At 40.9% G+C, this 22933-nt stretch overlaps 1 protein-coding gene across 11 annotated transcripts in view; it reads left to right on the top strand.

The window, feature by feature from the left end:
* Positions 1-19737: 19737 nt before the first annotated feature.
* Positions 19738-22933, top strand: part of COL14A1 (collagen type XIV alpha 1 chain) — a 117743-nt gene continuing 114547 nt past the window's right edge. For 3 of the 11 annotated variants that reach the window (XM_071553915.1, XM_071553924.1, XM_071553925.1), the window contains exon 1: positions 19952-20028. In XM_071553915.1, coding sequence (XP_071410016.1) covers positions 19971-20028 — 58 coding nt within the window. In that variant the 5' untranslated portion in view covers positions 19952-19970. The other 8 variants (XM_071553916.1, XM_071553918.1, XM_071553923.1 and 5 more) reach the window with 6 other exon arrangements.

Raw genomic sequence — 22933 nt, 5'->3', positions numbered from 1 at the left:
GTATCCACTCTGGTGCAAAAAATCATTCCAGAAATGTTTCAGTACGCTGTAGGTTTTTTGATTTTATGAATGCTTGCTTCCCCCAGCCCCCTGGATTTTTTTGGTGGCTTGGGTGGTATATACTTTTTATCCCTTTAAAATATAAATTCTGCATATTAGGCTAAGTTAAATATTTAAATGTGAAGGATTTTCTTAGCAAAATGCTAATGATTCTCTCTAATGCCATTGTGGATTCTTCCATATTACATCTTTTGCCTTAGTTAATATTCTGCTACAAGTTCTCTGTAGCTTACAGATAATTAAGAATCTGGGTCAGAATTGGGCTTAATAATGCATTTCAGAGTGCACTTCAGACTGGAGTGAAAAGAGTGGGAATGGGGGCAGGGAAAAATCTGTGCATTTCACTAAGTTACAGATTGGAGATGGCATCTTGATTTGCAAAATACATTAGTCTCTATCACAATTTGAGCACTGCTACTTGCATGCTTTTAATGGGGATTTCCATATTGTGTTCTCAGCTTGATTGGCAATCTAGATTTTAATTAATTCTTTCCGTCTTCAATCTGTCAAAGATATTCACATTATCTCTGCAATGAAATTGTGTGTTTTTGAAAAAAAAAAGAATGCAAAGTAATCAATTAAGCTGTGTAATGTATCATTTCCAATTAAGTTGCAGTTTGGCTGCACACAAAGCTGCATATGCTCCGAGACTTCCCACAGGAGTCAGTGTTAAATTCTCATGCACTTCAGAGGGCACAGTTTTGAATATAACAGAGCACCTTGCTGCCTGCAAAGTGCCAGGGGAAATGTAAGATTATTCAGAGAAGTGAGGCCTTTCAAGAGATGCATGAATATCACAGTGTGGACTGAAGCAGGAAACCGGAAAGGGAAAAAACCCTGGCATCAGCAGTAATAGCTTCATTAAAAAGATAGACATTTTTGCAAGACTTATTCTCTTGTGTGATTGCATTTTTGGTTACTATAGATCTTGTGAGATACTCTAATAAATCTTTAAGCCCTAATAATACAGATTAGTGCCACCTCTCTGCACGTGTACTCTTGCAAATAATTTATGAAACATCTTCAAGCAATATAATATTTAATTAAATCCAAGTAGTAGTTAAGCTGATTGGAGCATTAAATCAGGGAAATATATCATATTTTTCTTCTGTTATGTTTTCGGCAAGATACATTATTCTCTTTGTCAAGATCAAATACCATATGTATAGTGTTGAAGACAACTGTTTCCATAACGATTCCCATGGAAGGCATTTCATTCATGAAATGATAATGATGCAAGCAACCACTTCAGGTATATTAGATTTTAATTTCCCTGCATTTTAGGTTTCCATAGAAGCTGAAAATAAAATTTTCAGAAAAAGACAGTGGTGTCATGGCAACATCTGAAATAGTAGTGGGGCTGTCCTGCTATACCCTCTTCTAAGAGGTTTGGGAGGAAGAAGTCATGCAGCAGGTGCTTCTCTTGATATTTTTCTTTGTTTTCTGGGTATATGGTCACTTACAGAGTGCGAGGCATATGTCAAATGCTGTCCCACAATTAGTAGTTTAATGGTCAGCATATCCCCTTAGCATGGTCTAGACCTCTAAGAAAATTGCCCCAGTGCAGTTCAAAGAATCATGAGATCCAAATTTGGGCACGTGGTGCAGGCTTTGTAGTGCCTCTTGGCCTTAGGACCAGAGAACAACCCCCATACTGATTTTATGTACTAACATGGACATAGCCAAAGAGAATAGTCTGAGGATTAGGAAGAGGAAGCAACAGACTGCTCTCTTCTTCTGCACTGACAGCTATGATACATGGAGATTTCCCTATGGATGGAGAAAGAATAAATTATGGGATAATACTCTAATAATTTCAGATAATATTAATTTTAAGTGTTAATTTTGATAAATAAGTATTATTCTAATTTTAGAGACAGGAAAAATGAGACAATGTATTTTGCAAAAATGTTTGCCTAATATAAGACAGACTGAGAAAGCAGTTGTTGCAATTATAAGTATTTTCTTCCCAGCATAAAATTAGAACTAGACCATTTGTGTCAGTAAAAAGGCATGTGTATGTCACATGTATAAGTACAGCTAGAGCACACCACTCTTCAAACAAAGTGAGAGAACTTCTAACCTTTTACAATACAACTGTCTTTAAAGGTTTTCATAAATCACCCTTTTTAAATTTGTCTGTCTGGTGAGTGATGTGGCTTATATTTTTCACTATGTGTTACTTATAAAACAGAAATAGCAACTGCCAATGCAATATGTCCCTCTGTAGAAACACAGTGCTGATAAAAATATCAGTAATGTTACAGAGAGACTGAGTGATTTTAAACCATTAAATTTCCCTACCAACTTCTACATAAATAGTGTAAGAGAATTTAGGAATGTCAAAGGATGTCATAGGGGTCAGTGATACGATTAATTTATACTATAAAGACAGTTTTTCATGTATAGTTACAATTAGGTATCCATTCTCATATTGGCCATGGGAACTGTGAATTTACAGTGCTGTTGAAACTCGCATTTCACAAACACACACTTAAACATTAAGCTTTGAGAGTCCGTGTTTGAGGCAGATACTGTACTCTAGGAAGCACAAATCATTGTAATGCCTCTTCTACAAAAATTCTGCCATACATCCATAGGTTTCCTATCCTATGCCAATGTAGCTGTCACTGAGGTTGGAGTAAAACAATTCCCTACTCTTTTTTTGTATGGCCTTGTCAAATAATAATAATTTCTTTTCAGAATTTGCAGTGATTTGCAGAAGAAAATTCTCTTTATGTGCAACTTCCTGCTTTTGTTCCTAGGTGCGTTGATCTAGAGATGCTGTACAAAATGGTCACTAGACCATGGTACAGAGACAGCTCTTGGTAAACTGACAACTTCAAAGGGTCATTTACATCATGCCTGAGCAGCTGAACACCTTTCCTGAGAAGTGCTCCTGATGCTCCTGCTGCTGCTGCTGCATGCACCCAAGCAGGCCACCCTGGGCCACAGTGGTCTGAAGGACAGCCCATCCACACTAGACTGTTTTGCCTTTACTAGTGATTTGTAGATGTATTTGATTTTCTTTCCCATTCTTCTACTTCTTTTGTCACATAGTAATGGTCCTACTTTCTGCTTCCAGCTCAGAAATTGGTTCTGGAGGGTCTTGATTTCACTGCTTTTTTTGTGTTTTTACTATTCTGTTTTTGAGTGTCTCTCTATTATGATAACCATCACTTTTCATAAATTAGCAATGCTTATTTATCAAGCCAAAGATTTCAGGAACACAGGTGAACTGGCTGCTGCTTTGTTGACTCACGTGTAAACAAAGTCTTGAGGTAAGAGAACAAAGGAAGACAAAGTTATTGTAATGATACTGTAAAATTGAGATAAAAAATGCCACCACATCTACTCTCAACAAAAATGCACATGATTTGTAACACAGTACAGGCCATAGCTTTCATGGACTTTCTCAGATTATGACAGAAAAGATGAGGAACATCCAAAGAGTGATGGGTTTTTTGACCTTCTGGATAAGCTACCAGAGACTTCTCTCCATCACATCACATACCAGCTGGAGCACAGCCTCCCAACCATAGCTAGGCTTAGAACCACATACACTCAGATCTTCACTGCTAACTATAAATGACTGGAGACTAATAATTACATTTTATGTTTTCCTGTTTATGTTTTAGTTTCTTTTATTAAACTGAAAAGCAATTTCTCCGTCTATCCAATTAAGAAATGCTCCTGAAGAAATGCTCCTTTCCCCAGCTTGTGTTTCCAGTGGAATGTGTGAAGAATGGAAATCATGCTTTTCTGTTTGTACCTAAGCATGACTCAGGGAATACTTGTGTCTTACCTGCACTTCTCAGGCAAACCTTGCCTGAGATTCCCTGGGAAAGTGTTACCTGAGCAAAACCCTCAATATAGTATGTGGCTGGAAAATACACAATATGTACAAACCTTTTTAAAAACTAAAAAAAGTCAAGTTAGTTTGTATTAAAATTCTTGTTGATGATTTTAAGGTAGAAGGAAAATAATAGACCCCAGAAGAGCATCCATTGTGCAGGTGCAGTTATCGGGTGTAGTATGGAGAGGTTCTGTCATGGAATCAAAGAATAGTTTGGGTTGGAAGGAACCTTAAAGGTCATCTAGTTTGTTGCCTAAACTTCAGGAAAAAACATTTCAAGACAATATTAGTATAGGTAAAGTAGAGAGCAGTTCTTTAATAAGTATTTTCAGTTGCATGGTGTATGTGCACATGCAGCTTATGGTGCAGGTGCCAAGGCGTGTGCTGTGCATAGGGATGCTTGCTAATTTTATAACACTACTTCATTATCATAACAAAAGGTCACATCTAATCCAGGGACTGTCCAGCCTGGGGCCACCTTGGTGCCATTTTCAGAACCTCCCACAAATCTGCCCTTTGACACACCTGTTTGAAATTGAGTCAGGCATTTCAAGACCCCTTACGTCTTCACCTTCGTCATCTTCATGCCACTTTTCTTTTCTTGGAACCTCTCCAAGGTCCCTGGGTGTTCTATCTTGTTTTGACTTTAATAGTATCTTACTATTGTAGTTTTTGTACATGGGTCTAAGTCACTATCTTGCCGTTAACACAGATATTCAGGAATGTAGTACAGAGGTAGAGACTGCTAGTTGCTACATTAAATATGAGAAGTTATACAAATATCTACAAATATATAAATATATACAAATATACAAAATTATATACATATATACAAATCTATAAAATCTGAAGGCATCATTTTCACAGAATCACAGAATATGTGGAGTTGGAAGGGACCCAGAAGGATTATCAAATCAAGCTCCTGACCCTGCACAGGACCATCCCCAAGAATCATACCATGTGATTGATGGCACTGTCCAAATGCCTCTTGAACTCTGTCAGGCTTAGTGCTGTGACCACTTCCCTGGGAAGCCTGTTCCAGTGTCCAATATCCAACCTTAACCTCTCCTGACACAATTCCAGGCAATTCCCTCGGGTTCTATCACTGGTTACCACAGAGATCAGTGCCTTCTCCTCCTCCTCCCCTCATGAGGAAGTTGTAACTGCAATGAGATCTCCCCTCAGTCTCCACTTCTCCAGGCTGATCAGGCCAAGTGACCTCAGCCACTCCTCGTATGGAGCTTTTCCTCAAGGCCCTTCACCACCCTTGTTGCCCTCCTTTGGACACTCTAACAGCAACTTAGTGTCTTTCTTGTATTGTGGTGCCCAAAACTGCACACAATATTCAAGGTGAGGCCGCCCCAGTGCAGAGCAGAGCAGGACACTCCCCTCCTTCGTCTGACTGGTGATGCTTTGCCTGATGCCCCCCAGGACTCATTTGACCCTCCTGGCTGCCAGGGCACTGCCGACTCATATTCAACTGGCCATCGACCAGGACCTATGCTGTGGGCAGGGACACCTTCTACTAAATCAGATTGCTCAGTACCTCATCCAGCCTGGCCTTGAACACTGCCAGGGATGGGACAGCCCCAGAATGTCCTGTTAAGTTTCTTAACAGCATCACAAATAAAAAAAAAGTTGTACTTTTATGAGTAAATTTACAATTTACATTCTTAACCCTGCTCAACAAGAACAAAATTGTAATTAATGCTTTCGCTTTTAAGAACATTGAAGCATAAAATGCACTACCTAAGAACATATTGAAGATATTTCACCATGGCTCGACTTTGTGAACAAAGATTTGGGAAGAGCTCTCTCCACTTGGGTGTGCCCTTCCAGCCTGCACAGTGGATTTTTTAGGTGAGGCACAGCGTGCACAGAACTGGCCCCACCCTTTAACTCCTAAGGTTCATCTGCCACTTATTTGTGAAATAGGTCAGTTTCAAATATAACAAACTACCCAAACAAAACATGTCCTTTAAAGAAACAATTTTAATTTACCTTATGAAGTAATTAAAACTTTTTTCATATCTTCTATTTATAAAATATTTATATATATATGTGCAAACATTGCTTGTAGCAACTAAAAATAAATACACATGCATGCTTGACTGAACAACTGTTTTGTCAATGGAGTCCACCAGTGGGGCTAAGCTGAGCTCTTCATGTTCATTAGCAAAAGTTTAATTAGGCAGGATGTTGAAAAAAGCCTGGGAAATATTAAGTGATTACACTCAGAAGAAGTGCTTAGTAGGTTGCAGTATCAGGAATCCATTTAATTTCTGGTCTCTAAGAGCCTGCAAGAGCCTGCAAAGTAATTTTGGAAACATGATATGATTTTCTAAAAATTCATTTAAAAATTACAGGTGGAATGTACTAGCTTTTATGAATTAGCTTGAAAAGGGAGAAACATGAAAGTATTTAAGATCTTAATGTTATATTTTCCTGTTGCCTGTTTTGTTTTATAAATGTTTTCAGCTCAGCTCTTTTCAGCTTTTTGAAGATGACTTACTGCACCCTTTTTTTGTTACTACAGTTGGGAAGTCTGTGTGTTTAGTTTGTTTTGCCAGAGAAAACAAGATCTTATTGAATATTAAAAAATTCAATATTTCATTTTCTATTGCACTGCATCAGGCAAATCATCATTACAAAATACACTTAGAAGATGCATTTATGAAAGGGTGCTGAGTAACCTTCTTAAATGTTTGATTTTCATAATAAAATGTGTGTTACACTTTTTAAATTTTGTTTCCTTACCCATTGTCCATGATTGTATTATTGTTCATTCTTCTAAGAGTTTATTTTCTGGGGGTTATTGATTCACCTTCCTTACAGCAGCATCAGTATTCAATTCCAGAGACCATTTAAATGTAAATCTCCTTAACTTTATGTCCTACAAAGCTAGAGAATAAAAAAAATCATCTCTTCTGGTTCAGAAATGTAATTTGGAAGATGAAGGCACAAAACCCGTTTATCTTACCCTTCATTGAGTAGTGTTTCTTTTGCAAAAAAACCCAGACAATGCTGTCTTACTGTGCAGAGCTTCAGGAAGTCATGTAACACAGGAATAAAAACTTTATGATTAGGATCAAATTGTCCACATTTTAAAGGCTCTTTGATGATACCCTTTTCCAGTTGTTATCAAGATTAACTCCTAACAATGGGCTTGTGATTGCAGAGATGACCTCTGGAACGCGGGTTAATGCAGTGCTCTTTTCCCAGAACTGCATGGTCTGAAAAAACATCACAGCAGGGTGATGGCATCGACTTCTACATATCTAATTGGAATCTGAGCTCAGAATCGAGGGGCTTGGTTCTGTGGCATACACATAAATGTCAAGTGCCATCTAATATGCTTTCAGGGCATTTGAGACATTCTTAAGTAGCAGAGAGGATGTTCAGGGAAGTCCATAACCACTCAAAATCACTTCTAGAGACTAAGTCCCAGAGGATAAATACTGTAGGATACTTCAAATTGCATTAGACACCTATGTGTGAGCAGTTGAATGACATCCCTACTAACCATCACTTAACATCAGCTAATTCAATTGTCTCACTGCTGGTAATTTTTCAGTTACTCAGCTGTGTATTCAATCAACACTGTTGATGGAAAAGAACATCCTGGCTATCCAGCCAATTCTCTGAGAAACTGCTGCACACTTGTGCCACGCAGAACTGACTGTGATGATGTGCTATTATTAGATGTCCCAAGAAATGTGTCTCATTTTCCCTTCCTCTTGTGCTTTTCATCAAGATGCAAAGTGGCCTTTCACCCACAGATCATTTTGGTTCTGAATTGTCTATTACCAGTCAAGGGGACTGGAGCCATTTGTCAGCTGAGCTTAATCTGCATATGTAAATGATCATATATAATTACTTTCTGCATGTTTCAGCAGATTTTCCTGCTTTTTGGATGTTACTGTTTTTAAGCTGTCCTGGAAAGTATTAATTTCACACAAGGAGACACAGCAAGGCAGCAACTGCTCCCATTAGGGAAATGGGATCATAAGAAGGAGTAGCAGCTACTGCAGTCACAGCAGATGAGAAGAGAGGCAGAAGCAGCTGAGTATTTCCACACAAATCCAAGTTTTATTGCACTGCTTGCAATATGACAGGTATTGTAGCTCTTGAGGTATTTATACACCACCCATACACTTCAGTGATGGCTCTTCCTGCTGTGTTCCTTACACTACAGTCTGTCCCACCTCAGTGTTTGACATCTCTGCCCTTGGTACAAGGGGAGCTTCTGCTCACCCCCTGTAGCTGAAGGGGGCAGAGGCAGGGTCCAAAAACTAATGAGGAATTCAAAGTGAAATTTATAGAGACTTTAAAAATAAATTCATTTAAAAATACCTGTTAGCCCACACAGGTGTTTAGAGAACCATCAGCATTGAAGATTTCACCACTAGTTAGTACATAATGTGTTGTGATTGTAGCCTTACTAGCTGGCTTATTGTGTTCATCATGTTCATGTTCTTCATGGCTTTACAACACAGCCTCAGGGTCCCCTACTCCCACATCCACCATGTCACCAGATGAGTTCCTAGATCCAGCGTAAAATCAATATGGATGACTTGGATATCTAAGGCCATCAAGGAAGCCTGCAGAGGAGCAGAGATGAAACTCAGTCTCCTAAGACCTTGGCCAGTTTTCAGCCTGCAGGGCAACCCTTCAGAGGGGAAGCGAGGCACACATGCCTCAGCACAAAAGACAGCAGTCCCTTGCATTGCCAGCAGTCCCCTGCATTGACAGCAACCCACAGGCTCCACGGCTGTTGAAAAATATTTCCCTTTCTGTATTTTGACTCTTCTGTAGCCATAAATTTGTTATTTGCAACCTTCTGTGTTCAGTTTTGGCAGACTCTTGTCACCAGAGTGCCAGGTACCTTTCATGTGCAGCCAACCTGTGAGCTCCTCAGCTCCAGAGTCCTCTTCAAGCTCCTCTCCAAGCTCCACTTCCTCCCAACCTCTCCTGGTGGGAGGCTCCCAGTGCAGCGAGCCTCAGTGCCAAGCTCTGCAGGCTGCCAGCAGAGCTTGCCGAGGGCTGGATCAGGCACTGGTCCCCGGGCGCTGTACAACGTGTGGGAGGATGTGGAGGCCAAACCTTGCAAGCCTTGCGCAACCAGAGCCGTGTTTACCCGAGCAAAGCCACAAAAACAGTCTGTGGTTTGCAGAGAAGCCAGTTGTACAAAACACCCTCAGCAGCGTGTTCAGCTCTGGGCTCGATTTGTCCGGCACATTCCTGCCTGTCACTAAAAGCAAGCACTGAGAAGCCTTTTCAAAGAAATAACTTCATACCTAAATAATGAGTATTGCTGCAGTTCATACAGCATTTTCAGTACAATAACATAAGTGGGAATTTGTGAGTAAATATGACAGGTTTACATATTTTGAACTGCAACAACTGTAAAAGGTGAGTTTTGCTCTTGCGAAAAGACACAATTTGTGAAGAGTTCAGATGTTTAATTTTACCTTCATTAGTAATTCTTATTTGTTATTGACACTAATCACTAAGTCTGATAAATCTTAGCACTCACCAAACAAGTGAAGAAAATTAAGGCTATTTTAACAAATAGAGCTGAAAATTCTTTAAGAATGCAGTTAGACAAATGAGAATAGTGATTATGAATATTTATGGTGAGCTTCTTTTTTTTTACCCACTTAAAATCAGGAATAATCCATTACATGTACAAAAATGTCACCTGACTGTAAGGTTAAAAGCAAGATTACAATCTGACTTCTTACTGACAGGCTGATTTTAACAGTAGAAAGGTAAGACAACTCATATTTAGGAAGTTAGTTTGTAAATCTGACCTGGACTTGACCACCAAATGCAGCCTTGGTTTAAAAATAAATTCAACTCAACATACACAGATTTGACTGCAATGGTTCTCTAAATCGGTCTAGGAAAAAAAAAAAGTCAACAAAAAGAGAGTAAACGTTCCTTGTGCCAACAGACACTGATACACGAGTTAGTGATTCAGCATCACTAAAGCACCAAGTCAGGAACTTATTTTAATGGGATCCTTTCAGCGTGGCACACCAGGCTGTCACCTGTAAACCCAGAAATAAGCCCCAGCAGTGCATTATTATGTTTTTCTGCCGAGAAAATTTTATATGCTGTGAAATACTTTATACATTTTATAAGGAATTTTTGGAAAATGAACAGAATGCATGTAGCAATCTGAATTTACTTGTCTTATGACTACAATACTTTCTGAAATGGAAAATGGCCATTCTTTCATTTTTTTTTTAATAAAATGTAGTAAGAATGTAACACAATGGAGAAACAAAGCTGTTCTTCCCTTTTTTCCCTGATTATTTCTTTTTTCTTTAATGTGCAGGCAATAACTAAACAAGTTTTTAAAAATATCAGCAGATATAATGCAAAGAAAATGAACTTCAGACTGTAGAGAAGGTCAGAAACATTATTTTAGGGAATGTACCTTTATGCTTCACAGCTGATGTCAGTTACAAAATGCCTCGTTACTGCCTGTTCCTCTGACACAGTATAAAAGCAGCTCATGGAAAGACATCTGGTTCTGCATCACCTGGTGGAGAACTGCTTGAGGGAAACTCCTGTGTGTGAGAGCTGAGCCTGAAGGTAACAGAATTTCAAAGACGCTTATAGCTCACTTTGAAATAAGCTGATCCTATTCTCCCTTATCCTTACTAATGAGTTTTTCTCTTGATTTTAATGGAACACAATGAAATTCCGACCAGGTTGCTTTTATCAGTGCACAGATTTAAGTCCCTATTTTAGACTCCTACAGTTTGCTTATTTTAGGTCCAATGCAGAATTCTTTCACTGAGGAAGGCTTATTGTCCAAACCCCCATTCCTCTTCTGTTCAGCTTCCCAGACTTTCCATTCTGGCAGCCTGAACAGTGACAGAGTGCAGGGAAGACAAGAGGGGGAGCCTTCCAAAGATTAATATCAGTCTAAAAATAGTCTGCCCCCCATGGAGAGCTACCTGTGCTATATGGGAGATAGGAAGGCAAGTTATTCCTTCAGCTTTTCCTTCAGGAAAAAAGAATCAAACAGGATAAAAAAGGATCATGATGCATCTTGATGTAGTTGAACTGCTGTCTGTGTGCTCAGTGTCTTGCACAAGCCAATAGTAGCTCTAAAAAAGCAGCATATGCAAAAGCATTATGAACATACGGTCTGTTACTACAAGGACTCACAGGCTCCCTTCTCAGTGCAAAAGCATTCAGAGCTTCCAGATTCTAAGGACTAATTCTCCAGGGCAAACCTTGCTATTTGAAGGGGCAGTTTGGCTGATGGACCAAACAGCAGAACCTCCTTTACATGTGCTGGACAATAATACCAATAATAGATTTATCATTAACTACTATTTTTATTATTACCAACAACATTGTGAAATGCCCAGTGGCCTAAAGTAGATGTTTCGTCTATTCTTTCAAGACTGCAAACCTCAGGACACAGGACACAGGACACAGATTTTGATTCTGCAAGAATCAATCTTATCTCTGAAGATTATGCTGTAAGAAACAGTGTGTAAGAAACGAGACATTATTTTCATCAGAACCTTGTTGTAACCTTCTGACCTTAAGCACTCTTTTATTTTAATCAGCCACAGACAAACCTTTTTCTGTGCACTGTAAGACAAAGAACATTACTGTGGCCAGTGCCATTATTATAAGAACATTTAAACTAGCATTTATGAAGGTTGCCACCAGTAAATTAAAGATTACAACAGGATTCAGACATAAATAATCTAAAGGAAACAGCAAAAAAAGCAGTGACATGGGGATTATAGTACTTGGTCAAGAAGCCTGAGGTGAAAAGTCATTCACAACAGTTTAACAAACAAATACTAGAAAATGGTGTAGAGTCATGGATGGAGTGTTGCCAGATGTCCTATTTTTACCTGAGTTCTGGATTGAGGTGATCTTCAGGGCAAGATTCAGATGCTGCAAAAAGTTTTACAACAGAATAAAATACAGTATCTGAGTGTTGAAATTGAGGGAAGGGAAAAATAAAGGGCTAACCCAAAAGCTTTTGAGATGTTATCTGCTGTTTGTGGTTGTAGACTACTGCCTCTGCTTTTTTCCGCTTTCTCATTCTTTGTCACAATACCCTATAATTCTTTAAGTCATCAGATGGATCACTTTGGAGCGTAATTACTGCCAGCTATTTGTTTAAGGCTGGTGTATGCACATGTTTTCCTCCTGTGTGATTTCCTGTTACTTTTGGCTTTATATTCAAGGTGCTTAAATCGTGTTCAGTGAGAAGTGTCCAAGCACGTCCTGGGTGCATAAGCAACACAGAGCTAATTCTACAACAGATGCAGAGCAGAACCAGAACAGCCTCCTTCTTTTTATCACAGTAATTCTTGGAAAACCAAATGACCAGCTCAGTCTTAGGGACAGCTCGTTGACAACAGTCACGCTCTTGCACTGCAGGTACCACTCTATGACTTTATCAGTAACCCTGAGCAGCACCTCAGCTCATCCCACAGCAGCACCTTTTCTCCATGGAGGGGTTTCATGTGAGTTGGCTTTGGCAGAGTGGAACCCTTCTGCACAGAAGCAGAGTAATACAGCTTTCTATGGCTGATCATTTCTTGACTTACAATGTAGATCAAATTGTTGTGTTTTAGCAGATTTGAAGTTGGATCTTCAGAAGCTCAAAAGCGAGGTTTGTGAATACATAGAAGAGATGTTTGTCCAAGACTGCCCCCCTCTGTTATTGCTTCACAGCTGAAAAAAAAAAAAAAAGGTTTCAAACTGCTGTACGTTCTTCTTCTCATAGCTGATAAAGTGAGATATCCAGTATACTGATTTTCAGTATTGATCTTTATTGGAAAAACTACTGACAGTTAAATGCCCCTGAAACATAAACATAGAAGGCACACTGAATTTCTTCAGAGAGTATTTGAGTAGGGGTAATTTCATTGAGATTGCAGCATATAAAAATATTAATATTTCTCTTGGTTTTCTCTATTCACATTTTGTATAAAATTACTCTGAAACAGAGGTTATGCATTTTTCACAAAAAAAATTTTTACAAAAATGTTTTTGCCTTTTCTTTGGAAAATAGAGTACCATTTCTCTTTCATAAAATTTCTGCTAAAGTCAATTCAATATTTTATCCATGGAAAGCTAACTTTATATGTTTAACATATGCTTAAATAAATATTGGAAAACTAAGTATATTCCTGAAAATTCCAGTTGTAATACTTAAAAATGTGTAGAGGAACAAAGTACCCACTTCTGAGTCTTGTCATCCACTTCAAATTCCTTAAAACAAAAGCAGCAAAGAGAACCAGGCTGTTTAAAACTGAACAAAGGAAACAGTTTAGAAGAATAAAATCTGTCAGCAATATGAAGTACTATCTTAAAGGAGAGAGCTGCTTGGGTGTATATTCAGTGGCATAAAAAAATCTTATGTGTTGTCATGTGATACTATTCTAGGAGACAAATATTTTCCAGAGTCTCATGAATAGACATGTTTTTCTAAAAATTGTAAAGCGGAAACAGAAAATTCAGTTTTTCAGTAGTCTACAAGATGGAAAAATAGATCATTGGACAGAACTTAATAAATCTTATTCCTCATGTCAAATTTGTACTAGAAAAGTGCTTGAAGTAGATTGAGGCAGACCAAAAGTCTGTTATTGTAGCATTCAGTGGTGTGTAGGGTAGGAGCTCAAGAGCAGAAGCTCAGTAGAAGATAGACAAGAAGCTCTGCTTCTTTTAGGTAATAGTTTAATATATGTGTCATTTGGAAAAGAATTTTTCCTTGTTCCAGACATCTCTTGCATTCGTTACTCACGGTATTTATTACAGAAACCACCATGGTATTGCTTCCAGCACTTACTGGGTTTAAATATTCATTTCAGGATTTCATTCCAAAGAAAGTTACTTCTTGCACTGACAGCCAGAATCTGTAGCTCTTCTGCTTATTCAGTAAAAAATGGGGGAATCCTTCCCTCACTGTGTTACACTGTACCATTGGTGGGCTGCAACTTAATCTGCATTGCAGCATAATCCAGTGAAGACTTTTGCCAGCCTAATGTTGTATTTGTACCTCCCTATTTCCAAGTACTGACAGATCCAAACATCACACAGTCTGGTCTTTACTCTGGCACCCTGCCTCAGTGCTGGCAGTGTTCCAGGACTTGCCCGCCAAATGCAGCACTCTCTTGGGACAGTAGATGAAGTCTCAGCATGTAGCCTTGGGTGCAGTGATCACAGATTTTGCATTTTGTTAGCAATGTGTTTATCTTGAATTTAGTAATGCTTTTTCCCATAACACATTGAATTTCATCTGAGCACAAGAAAACATTTGTATTTTGGGAATATTCTTTTCTTCACCATGAAAGTGGTCAAACACTGGATTAGATCTCCCACTGAGGCTTCTTGGAGATGCTCAACTCAACTCGACATGGCCCTGGCCAATCTGCTCTACCTGACCCTCCTTGAACAGGGTGAAGTTGGACTAGTTGTTCTCCAGAGGCCCCTTCCAAATATTCCGCAGTCCCATGTAATGCTTACGGGTCCAGAACTTTGCCCAACAACCGACCAGGAAACTCCTCCTTCTCCTTGCAGCCTGGGGGAGAGGGAGCACACACGAGCCCTCCCTGTCCAGTGAGGTAAGAGGGGCTCCTGCCCTGTGAGCACACATGCACATCAGAGAGGATAACATCACTTCTCCAGTGCTATGCCCTTTCACTGCAGCTGTGAGGAGGCTGTCGGGGCGGGAATTAGTATCTTCAGTTTCTCAGCAAGCTGAACTCAGCCTCCCTACTGCTCACAGCCTCTAACACATGACTGAACTGCTGCCCTAAATGGATCTGGATAAACTGCACTTGTCAGAGGCTAAGGAGGAAAGTAGTTCCTAGTGATGTAGCCAGGCTCATACAACCATGTTTGTTCCTCAGCAGTGGCCAGAAAAGGGGTCAGAAACTAGCTCAGATATTGACGTGTAAACAATGAATAGATCAATCTCACCTTATAACTCTAAAGAGATCTAATTTGACTGCAGAATGAAAAACTAACTTTACAAACATTAACTATGTTATTCTTCCCATTACCTTCTGGAGCTCTCATACTGAGAAGAGAACAGAAAAATACTTGACTGAGTAATATTTGGGGTTTTTTCCAACTCCCTATTCTCCCTTTACCCAGTTTTGCTTTCTTTCCTGCACATTAGGAGGAGCAGGATCAACCCTAAACATAAACAGTTACACTTCAATGGTCATGGCATCAAACTGGTTTCTTATGCATACCTTTCACTTTCCTCATTATGTGAAATAAGCTTCAGATGAATAAATCTAGCAGCTCACTAAAGTGCTGACAGCACTGAAATCCAAAAAGTATCAAAGAAATGAAAATTACTCATCAAACATGTCAACTAATAATGAAGTAAAACTGGACTACTCAGACAGTTACTGACTAAAAATAGAGATGTAAAATGTCACACTTGTGGGGTTGATATCAGAGAAATAATTGTAGCCCAAAGAAAGCCACTTGGAAAAATATTTCACAAAATACACCATTTTCAGAAGTCATTTCACTGCATGTTCATATAACAAAATAACAGTGAAATTGTCTTAACTAATGAAGAGAAAAATTAAAAAGTAAACATGCATGGCTAATATGTTAGAGAAGGTGTATCACAATTAAAATATTTTTTCTCTATTTTCAATTTGTGCAGAATACAGTTCTAAGTCCTTCTCTGCTCTTTTAGTGCATGACTTCATAATCACCTAATTACTACAAGTGTTGACAGACTGATCTTGGCAAACCACTTTTCAGGAAGCATTGTATGTTTCATTATATTTAATAACATCTACAAAATGTAAAGCAAAAGACAGTTATGGTTTATCTCAAGTATTACCTCTTTGTGTTCTTTAGTTCTTTTAATAGATAAAAAATAATTTTAAAATATCTATGGATTTTTGTTTTGCCTACTGTGACTAGGGACTAGTCTTTGACTAGACTTTGACTAGTTTGAGTCATTCAAATAAATGGTCCATCATCAGAATCTTTGAATGTGAATGGAGTTTTTGGATGGTAGGGGAGAAAGGGAATTTAAAAATGTATATATTTTTGTAAGATATTTTAGTTTAGGAGTTAAAAGCTCTAGTCAGTTTTATACATACCATTTAATAAAAGAATACAAGATCTGATTACTGTTTAATAATTTTTAATTTGAAAATATCCCCCAAACCTGATATTCTCATTTCCCAAGTCTTGTGAAAAATTATATATATAGCATTCATTAGTATATCAAAAAGGCAGAGAAATATCTTAAGTATATCCTAAAAAGCAGAAGATATTGAAAAATATATAAGGATTGGTAATTACAGTGCAATTCTTCCCCACAGCCACCAAAAACATCCATTATTTTGGCTTCTGTTGAGTTTTGCTCAAGTACTGCTGTTGATGGTCCATTACTTGTTTCAATCATACCGTTACATATTCAGCTCACTTTGTGGTCAGGAGCCTGCACTAATTCTGCTCTTGTGTTGGATTAGTGGCATTCTTCCCAGCTGTATTTTCAATATCATTGACATGTAATCCTACTTATAGAAATGTTGTAGAATCTATACTAGCCAAGCGAAAGAAGACCCATATCTTGCTTATGTGAATACTTTTGAAATGTGGTGGCTGTAAATTGTTGTTCTTTTGAAATCACTGAGGCTTGGCTGATTCAAAATAGAGGAAGGTAAATTCATAAGGCCAATTCACATTCATTAAATTTATTCCTAATACTCAGTATTGTTGTTGGCTTTTTTTTTTCCAATGGAACACAAGAAGGAAACATTAATATTAAGCATATTGTGATCTTACTCTATTTCCAGATATACACCTAATACAAACACTTTCAAAGAAGCTTTACCTTTTAACTTTTATCCTGAACTTGTGAACAATGTTACTCTTCCTTGGAATTATGTAAGGAGGTCTACGTAGCCTTGCAGAGAAAGCCAAGTAAACTTAATTGCAATGAACACAATTAACTCTAAAAGTGGTCAAATAGTGTAGAAATGGCATTGTAAATCAGGAAAATATACTGATATTAATAAAATGAGCCACATTACCCTTAAAAGCATACACTTTGCATAAACTGAAAATACTAATTTCGATTCTGGTGCAAACAGGTGGTAAAAGTATAAGGTTATTTGAAGGCTACAGAGAGTTGCAGAATCTGTTTACCCGTCACTGGGATCCTAAAGACCTTTTACTATTGTCACAGTACTCTGACTAGCTGCAGCCACAGGATGGTGCTCATGGACTTTGGATACCGCATTATAAACCTGTGAGGGAAGCGTGGTGGGGAGAGAAAGATAAAGAGAGGGAGCCAGACTCTCCCTTTGGCAGGCTGTTCCTTGACCTACCCTGAAATACACGAGCCAGCAAGACCTCATGGATTTACCTCTGCATTTATTGAGTCTTCAAGAGCATTGCAAATAGACTGATCCATCAAGGGAAGCCAGTAGATATAATCTTTTTGGACTTCGGCAAAGGTTTTGATACTGTCTCTCACAGTATCTTTCTGGAAAAAATGCACAACTGGAAAACTGTGCTAGGCAATGGGTGAGCAATTGTCTCACGGGTCGAGCACAAAGAGATAGAGTGAATGTGGTGACATCAGGATGGTGTCCGGTCACTAGCAGGGTTCTGAAGGGCTCCATCCTCAGTCCAGTTATCTTCAACACCTTCATTAATGACCTGGATGCAGGACTCAAAGGAATACTAAGTTTGCCAACAACACTAAATTGGGAGGAGCTGTTGACTCGCTTGAAGGCAGGGAGAGACTTTCATAAATTAGAAGACTGGGCAATCACCAACCATATGAAATTCAAAAAGGGTAAGTGATTCTGCACCTGGGATGGGGCAACACTGACTGTGTGTACAGATCAGGGAATGAGAGGCTGGAGAGCAGAGCTGTGGAAAGGGACCTGTGGATCCTGGTCGATGGGCAGTTGAATCTGAGTCAGCAGTGCCCTTGCAGCCAGGAGGGCCAACCATGTCCTGGGGGGCATCAGGCAAAGCATTGCCAGCTGGTCAAGGGAGGGGATTTTCCTGCTCTACTCTGCACTGGGGCACCCTCACCTTGAATCTTTTGTGCAGTTTTGGGCAACACAACACAAGAAAGACACTAAGTTGCTAGAGAGTGCCCAAAGGAGGGCAACAAAGATGGTGAAGGGCCTTGAGAGGAAGCCATATGAGGAGCAACTGAGGTCACTTTTTCTGTTCAGCCAGGAGAAGAGGAGACTGAGGGGACAGCTCACTGCAGTTACAACTTCCTGGTGAGAGGAAGAGGAAGGGCAGGCACTGATCTCTTCTCTGTGGTGACCAGTGACTGAACCAGAGGGAATGAGACCTGAAATTGTGTCAGGGGAGGTTTAGGTTGTATATTAGAAAGAGATTCTTCATTCAGATATTGGTTGGGCACTGGAACAGGATGCCCAGGGAAGTGGTCACAGCACCAAAGCTGTCTGAGTTCAGAAAGCATTTGGACAAGGCTCTCAGGCACATGGCTGTTCTTGGGGTGTCCTATTCAGGTCTAAGAGTTGGACTCAATGATCCTGTTGGGTGTCTTCCAACTCAGCATATTCTATGATTCTACAATTCTATTCTATGATCCGCTTCCTGGTTTTCTGGAAATTACAGTTTAGCTAAATACATAAATTAGGGACTGAAAAGGTACAAACTGTACCACATTTAGTATCAATGAGCTGCATATCTTACTGCTTCAGGGAAATTGTTGCAAGCTACTCTTCTTGACTGGTATGAGTACTGGTCCTTGCACACCGCTGGTGGTGCAGTAGAATAATTGCACATGACGGGATCTAGGAATCTGGTAGATGCTTTTTGGATCCAGGAACACTATTGCACCTTTGCTATAGAAGGCACTGGACTTCAAAGAGTTTCTTTGAAGATCAAACACTTCTTCAGTTTCAGTGGAAAGATATCTGTGCACCATGAATTTGGACAAGTCTGTAGGACTGGGAATCCTACTCAGGAACAGAAGGTCCTAATTTACAGATCTGGTCAAAGTCATCTCTCTGAGGCTTACTGCCTTCTCCTTCCCTAGAAGGGGCTCCTATTTATATTAAGAAAGGATGCACATCTCTATATCACCTATGCCTGTTTCTTAACTGCAGTCCTTCAGTGATTTCATTTGTAATTTTATACAGATGTCCAGGCATGTTGTAATGAATATTTTCATTTACCTTTTAAATTCTCAGGACTTACAAACTTTGTGAGTAGTAGCCTTAATTGTAAATTCAGTAGGGTATACCACAAGGTAACTCATATTTCTATAGGAATATAGATCCTACAATTCCCTATACCATTGCAATGTCTATGCATATGGTGAAAATTGTACATATGTACTACCCCAACACTTTTAATCGAGGCTTATACTAAGCCAAACAAGTGCTGGAACACTTTAATATAAATATTTCCCCGATGACTCACTAATCCACACATCTCAATAGATGGCGTGGGGGGATACTTACATTCCAACCGTACTGCGGAGTAGGCAGGCACCTTCTAAATAATTTATAATCAAAGTGAATGAAGAACTTTGGGGGGAGGAAAATGAGTTAGCAGGTAAAAAACCCAGAAGACCGAGGACACTGGCAAGCCCAGCACCTGCCCACGAAATGCTGCCCGCGCCCCCAGTCCTGCCTCCCGCGCACCTGGCCGCGCCCCCGCCGCGGGGGTCGGGCTCGGGGGCGGAGGGTGGGATCTCAGACATCACTCGTGCTTCTCTCCCCCCTCTTCTTTCCACCTTCTGCTCTATAATTGCCCGCCCTCATTTCGCTACCCTTTCCCCTTATCAGATGCGGAGCGGAGAGCGGGGAGGGAAGCGGCTCTCCTGCAGCCGGCTCAGCGCCCGCAGCCCCGCGTGAGAACGAGCGGCCGCCGCGGCCGATGCCCGCACAGGTCGGTGTGAGCTGCGCTCTGCCTCCCTCGGGGGCTGGGGCGAGGCGGGCGGGGGACGGGGCCGGGGCGAGAGCGCCTCCTGCCCTGTCACCCCCGCGGCGGAGGGAGCGGAGGAGCCTCGGGGGGGAGAATGGCGTGCGGGAGGAGGAGATGGAGGAGTGAAAAGTGGCGAGCCCGGACTGGGGCAGGTAAGCCCCTTTAGAAAATCCTGCAAAGTTCTTACTTTTGAAAATAGTAATAATTAAAAAAAATAGCCAGTCTCACTGGCGGTGTGATGAAGAGTCTCGCTGATGGCTGTGTTCCGTTGCGGGTTCACCCTCGCTCCCCTCCCTCCGTGTCGCGGCGCGTCGGGACAGGTCGCTCCGCCCCGGCTCCGCAGCGTGGCGCCGCGGGGGGGTGTTATCCCAGCGTCCAGGGGGGAAGTTGTCATGCCAGCGGGGGCTGCCCGGGCCGGCGAGTCTTCTCCCGCCGCTCCGGGTCTCCACTCGCTGCCGGCAGCCTCCAGGTCTCACGGGGCTCTCAGCTCGGTGGAGACGGACGAGCTCCCCGCTGTCCTTCCTTCACCTGGGCCGGGGGGCACTCCGTTCCACACGGGTGGGTGCTGGTGGCGGGGGGCGCCCCGAAGAGGAGTCGGGAACGGGCCAGGCAGGGCCGCGCTGCTCTGGCTGGGGCGAGTCGTGCTGTGATTGTGGCCCCGAGGAGCCCGAGGAACGTGTGCCTGTTCGGGGGCCGGGCCACTCCATAAGGAGACACCGAGATAGGAGAAAAACCCCGGACTAACTTGCCCGTCCTGGGGAGGGCAGTCGGGGCTCTGTGGAGGCGGCTCAGCCCCTCCCCTGGGCTGATGCGTGTCCGCAGCGAGCGCAGTACGGAGAGGTGTGCGGCGTTGCCCCGGCTGGAGCTCCCGAGGGCAGGCTGTTCGCTCAGAAGGTGCTCTGTTGCCAGGCAGGCGTCCTGGAGCCCAGCTTGGGACAGGAGCTGCGGGCGGGCTCAACTCATGGCAGGGCTCTTGGCTTGGGAGGACTCGGTCTCTGCTCCCAGCGCTATTCTGGCAGATAAATGATTTACCAAATATTGAAAGGTGAAATGTATAAAAAGCAGGAGGAATAAGATATTTCCTTTTAGTCCAAGCCGATGTCAACCACAAGGTGGCTGCAAACGGGTGGTTGCCTTTCCTGGTTGAGTGAACTTTGACGTGCGGATCATTGCACAGGTGAATTTGTGCCTAGTTGATCCAGCACCAGTTCCATCTATCCCAATAAATCTCATTTCTCTGCGTAATGGCTCTTCTCTAAAAGCAGCAGAAGATAATGTTTCTACACAGGATTACTGGTCAGGTAGTATTTATAGCTTGTATTTGGGAGGAGGGAGATGGGGAATTGAACCGCCACTGTGAGTGAATAGTTTCATGGCTGGGTTATTACATGGAAAGAAATCTGCACATCATTAGTGGTGACTGCATGGAAGAACAAATTGTATTATGTTCTTTGAAGGGTCAGTATTTACTTGGTCCAGGTTGCATTTCTGAGAGAGGAAGAATCAATGCCCACTGTGAGATACACAAGGGGTGGATTTCAGAGTGTTTTAGGACTCTCTTCATCTTGTTGCCTGTCACTAGGCAACTATCTGCTGACTATGGTCCTTGGGTGTCTGACTCTTTGGTTGATGTAGTAGGAAACTTGGGCACTTTGCTCAGGCTTCTGCTCTATCTGCAGGATGTGCCCTAAGAACTGGGCTTACCAATGCATAAATTTCTGGTGCACATCTTTGTTATTGGATCTAGCGATCTGCCTCTGTCTTCAGAGTTATATACTGTAAGAGATGGATTCAAAATATGTGTTTAAATAGTACGAAACGTATTGGGAATTTGGCTAAAACTTTGATAAGAAGGAATTTACAATATATATTTCAAGGAGTTGTATCAAGCATTCATGACTGGGATTTGTGACAGTAGATCTACTGAGTCTTGGGATAACTATGGCAGATTGTAAATACTTGAAGAGAGAAGGAAATGTACGTCATATCATCTTACGTGTTTAGTAGTGGTTGAGGTACTTCAGTCTGCTTTTTATAGAAGAGATTGGTTGAACCACTTTCTTTGTGCCTTCCTCAGAAGTCAAGGAAAACATGGAAGGCAAATACAGCGATAGTATGTTGGGAATATTAGAGAGCTGAGTTGGTTAATACTTGATTGCAATAATGCCAAGGTCATGAGTTCAATCCCCTGTATGGGCCATTGACTTAAGAGTTGGACTCGATGATCCTTGTATGTCCTTTCTGACTCAGAGTAGTCTGTAATTCTGTGATTCTGTATGAATGACACAGGAGGTAAATAGAATGAACCTGCAACACAGAAATACATAAACTAAAATTTACCCAAGTAAACCTTCAAATATCATCTCTTTGACAGCAAGAAACCTACTATTAATTATCATAATTGGATTCTCCTGTAGAATTCTAACAGGAGAGGGCAGCAAAAATTCTTCTTGGCCCAGAACATCGACTAAAACTAGTGCAGTAAGTCGAGTGATAGGTAAACGTATGATGTTAGGAACATGTTGATGTATCTTGAGAGATACTTCTATGTATCTTGAGAAACTGTGCTGTGAAGTGTAAAAGGCCAGGTTCAGATGATGAAATGGGTACTGGTTTAAGCTAGCTTCTGTGGACAGATAGATTATGGCTTCTGGAACCTGTTCTTTGGCACCAGAATTGCTTCCTGTAACCCAGCTAGTTCACCTAGGATTACACTGAGTGTTCCTGTACTGCTACATTATAAAGTGTTGATGTTCCTAACTGATTAGGTTAGAGTAAATGGTTTTGACCATGATGTTACCTACTGTAAGTGTAGTTAGTACAACAAAGACCACAGAATGAATTGAGTAAGGTAGAAAAAGGAAAATAAGATTAGGCTGTAGAGGACAGTGAGAAGATGACTTGTGTTCCTTCAGAACAAAGTTCTGTCTTTTTTGACAAGCTTCAGAGTTCATTGCCACAGGCATCTTGACAAGGTGCTTGCAACACTGGATTGTAGAGAGATACATGTTGTACCTTGTTATGCATAGCATACTCTATTTCCAATGCCTGTGTATG

The sequence above is a fragment of the Pithys albifrons genome, chromosome 4 (genome assembly GCF_047495875.1).
Source record: "Pithys albifrons albifrons isolate INPA30051 chromosome 4, PitAlb_v1, whole genome shotgun sequence".
Classification (NCBI taxonomy): domain Eukaryota; kingdom Metazoa; phylum Chordata; class Aves; order Passeriformes; family Thamnophilidae; genus Pithys; species Pithys albifrons.
This window is presented reverse-complemented; position numbering and strand designations above follow the sequence as displayed.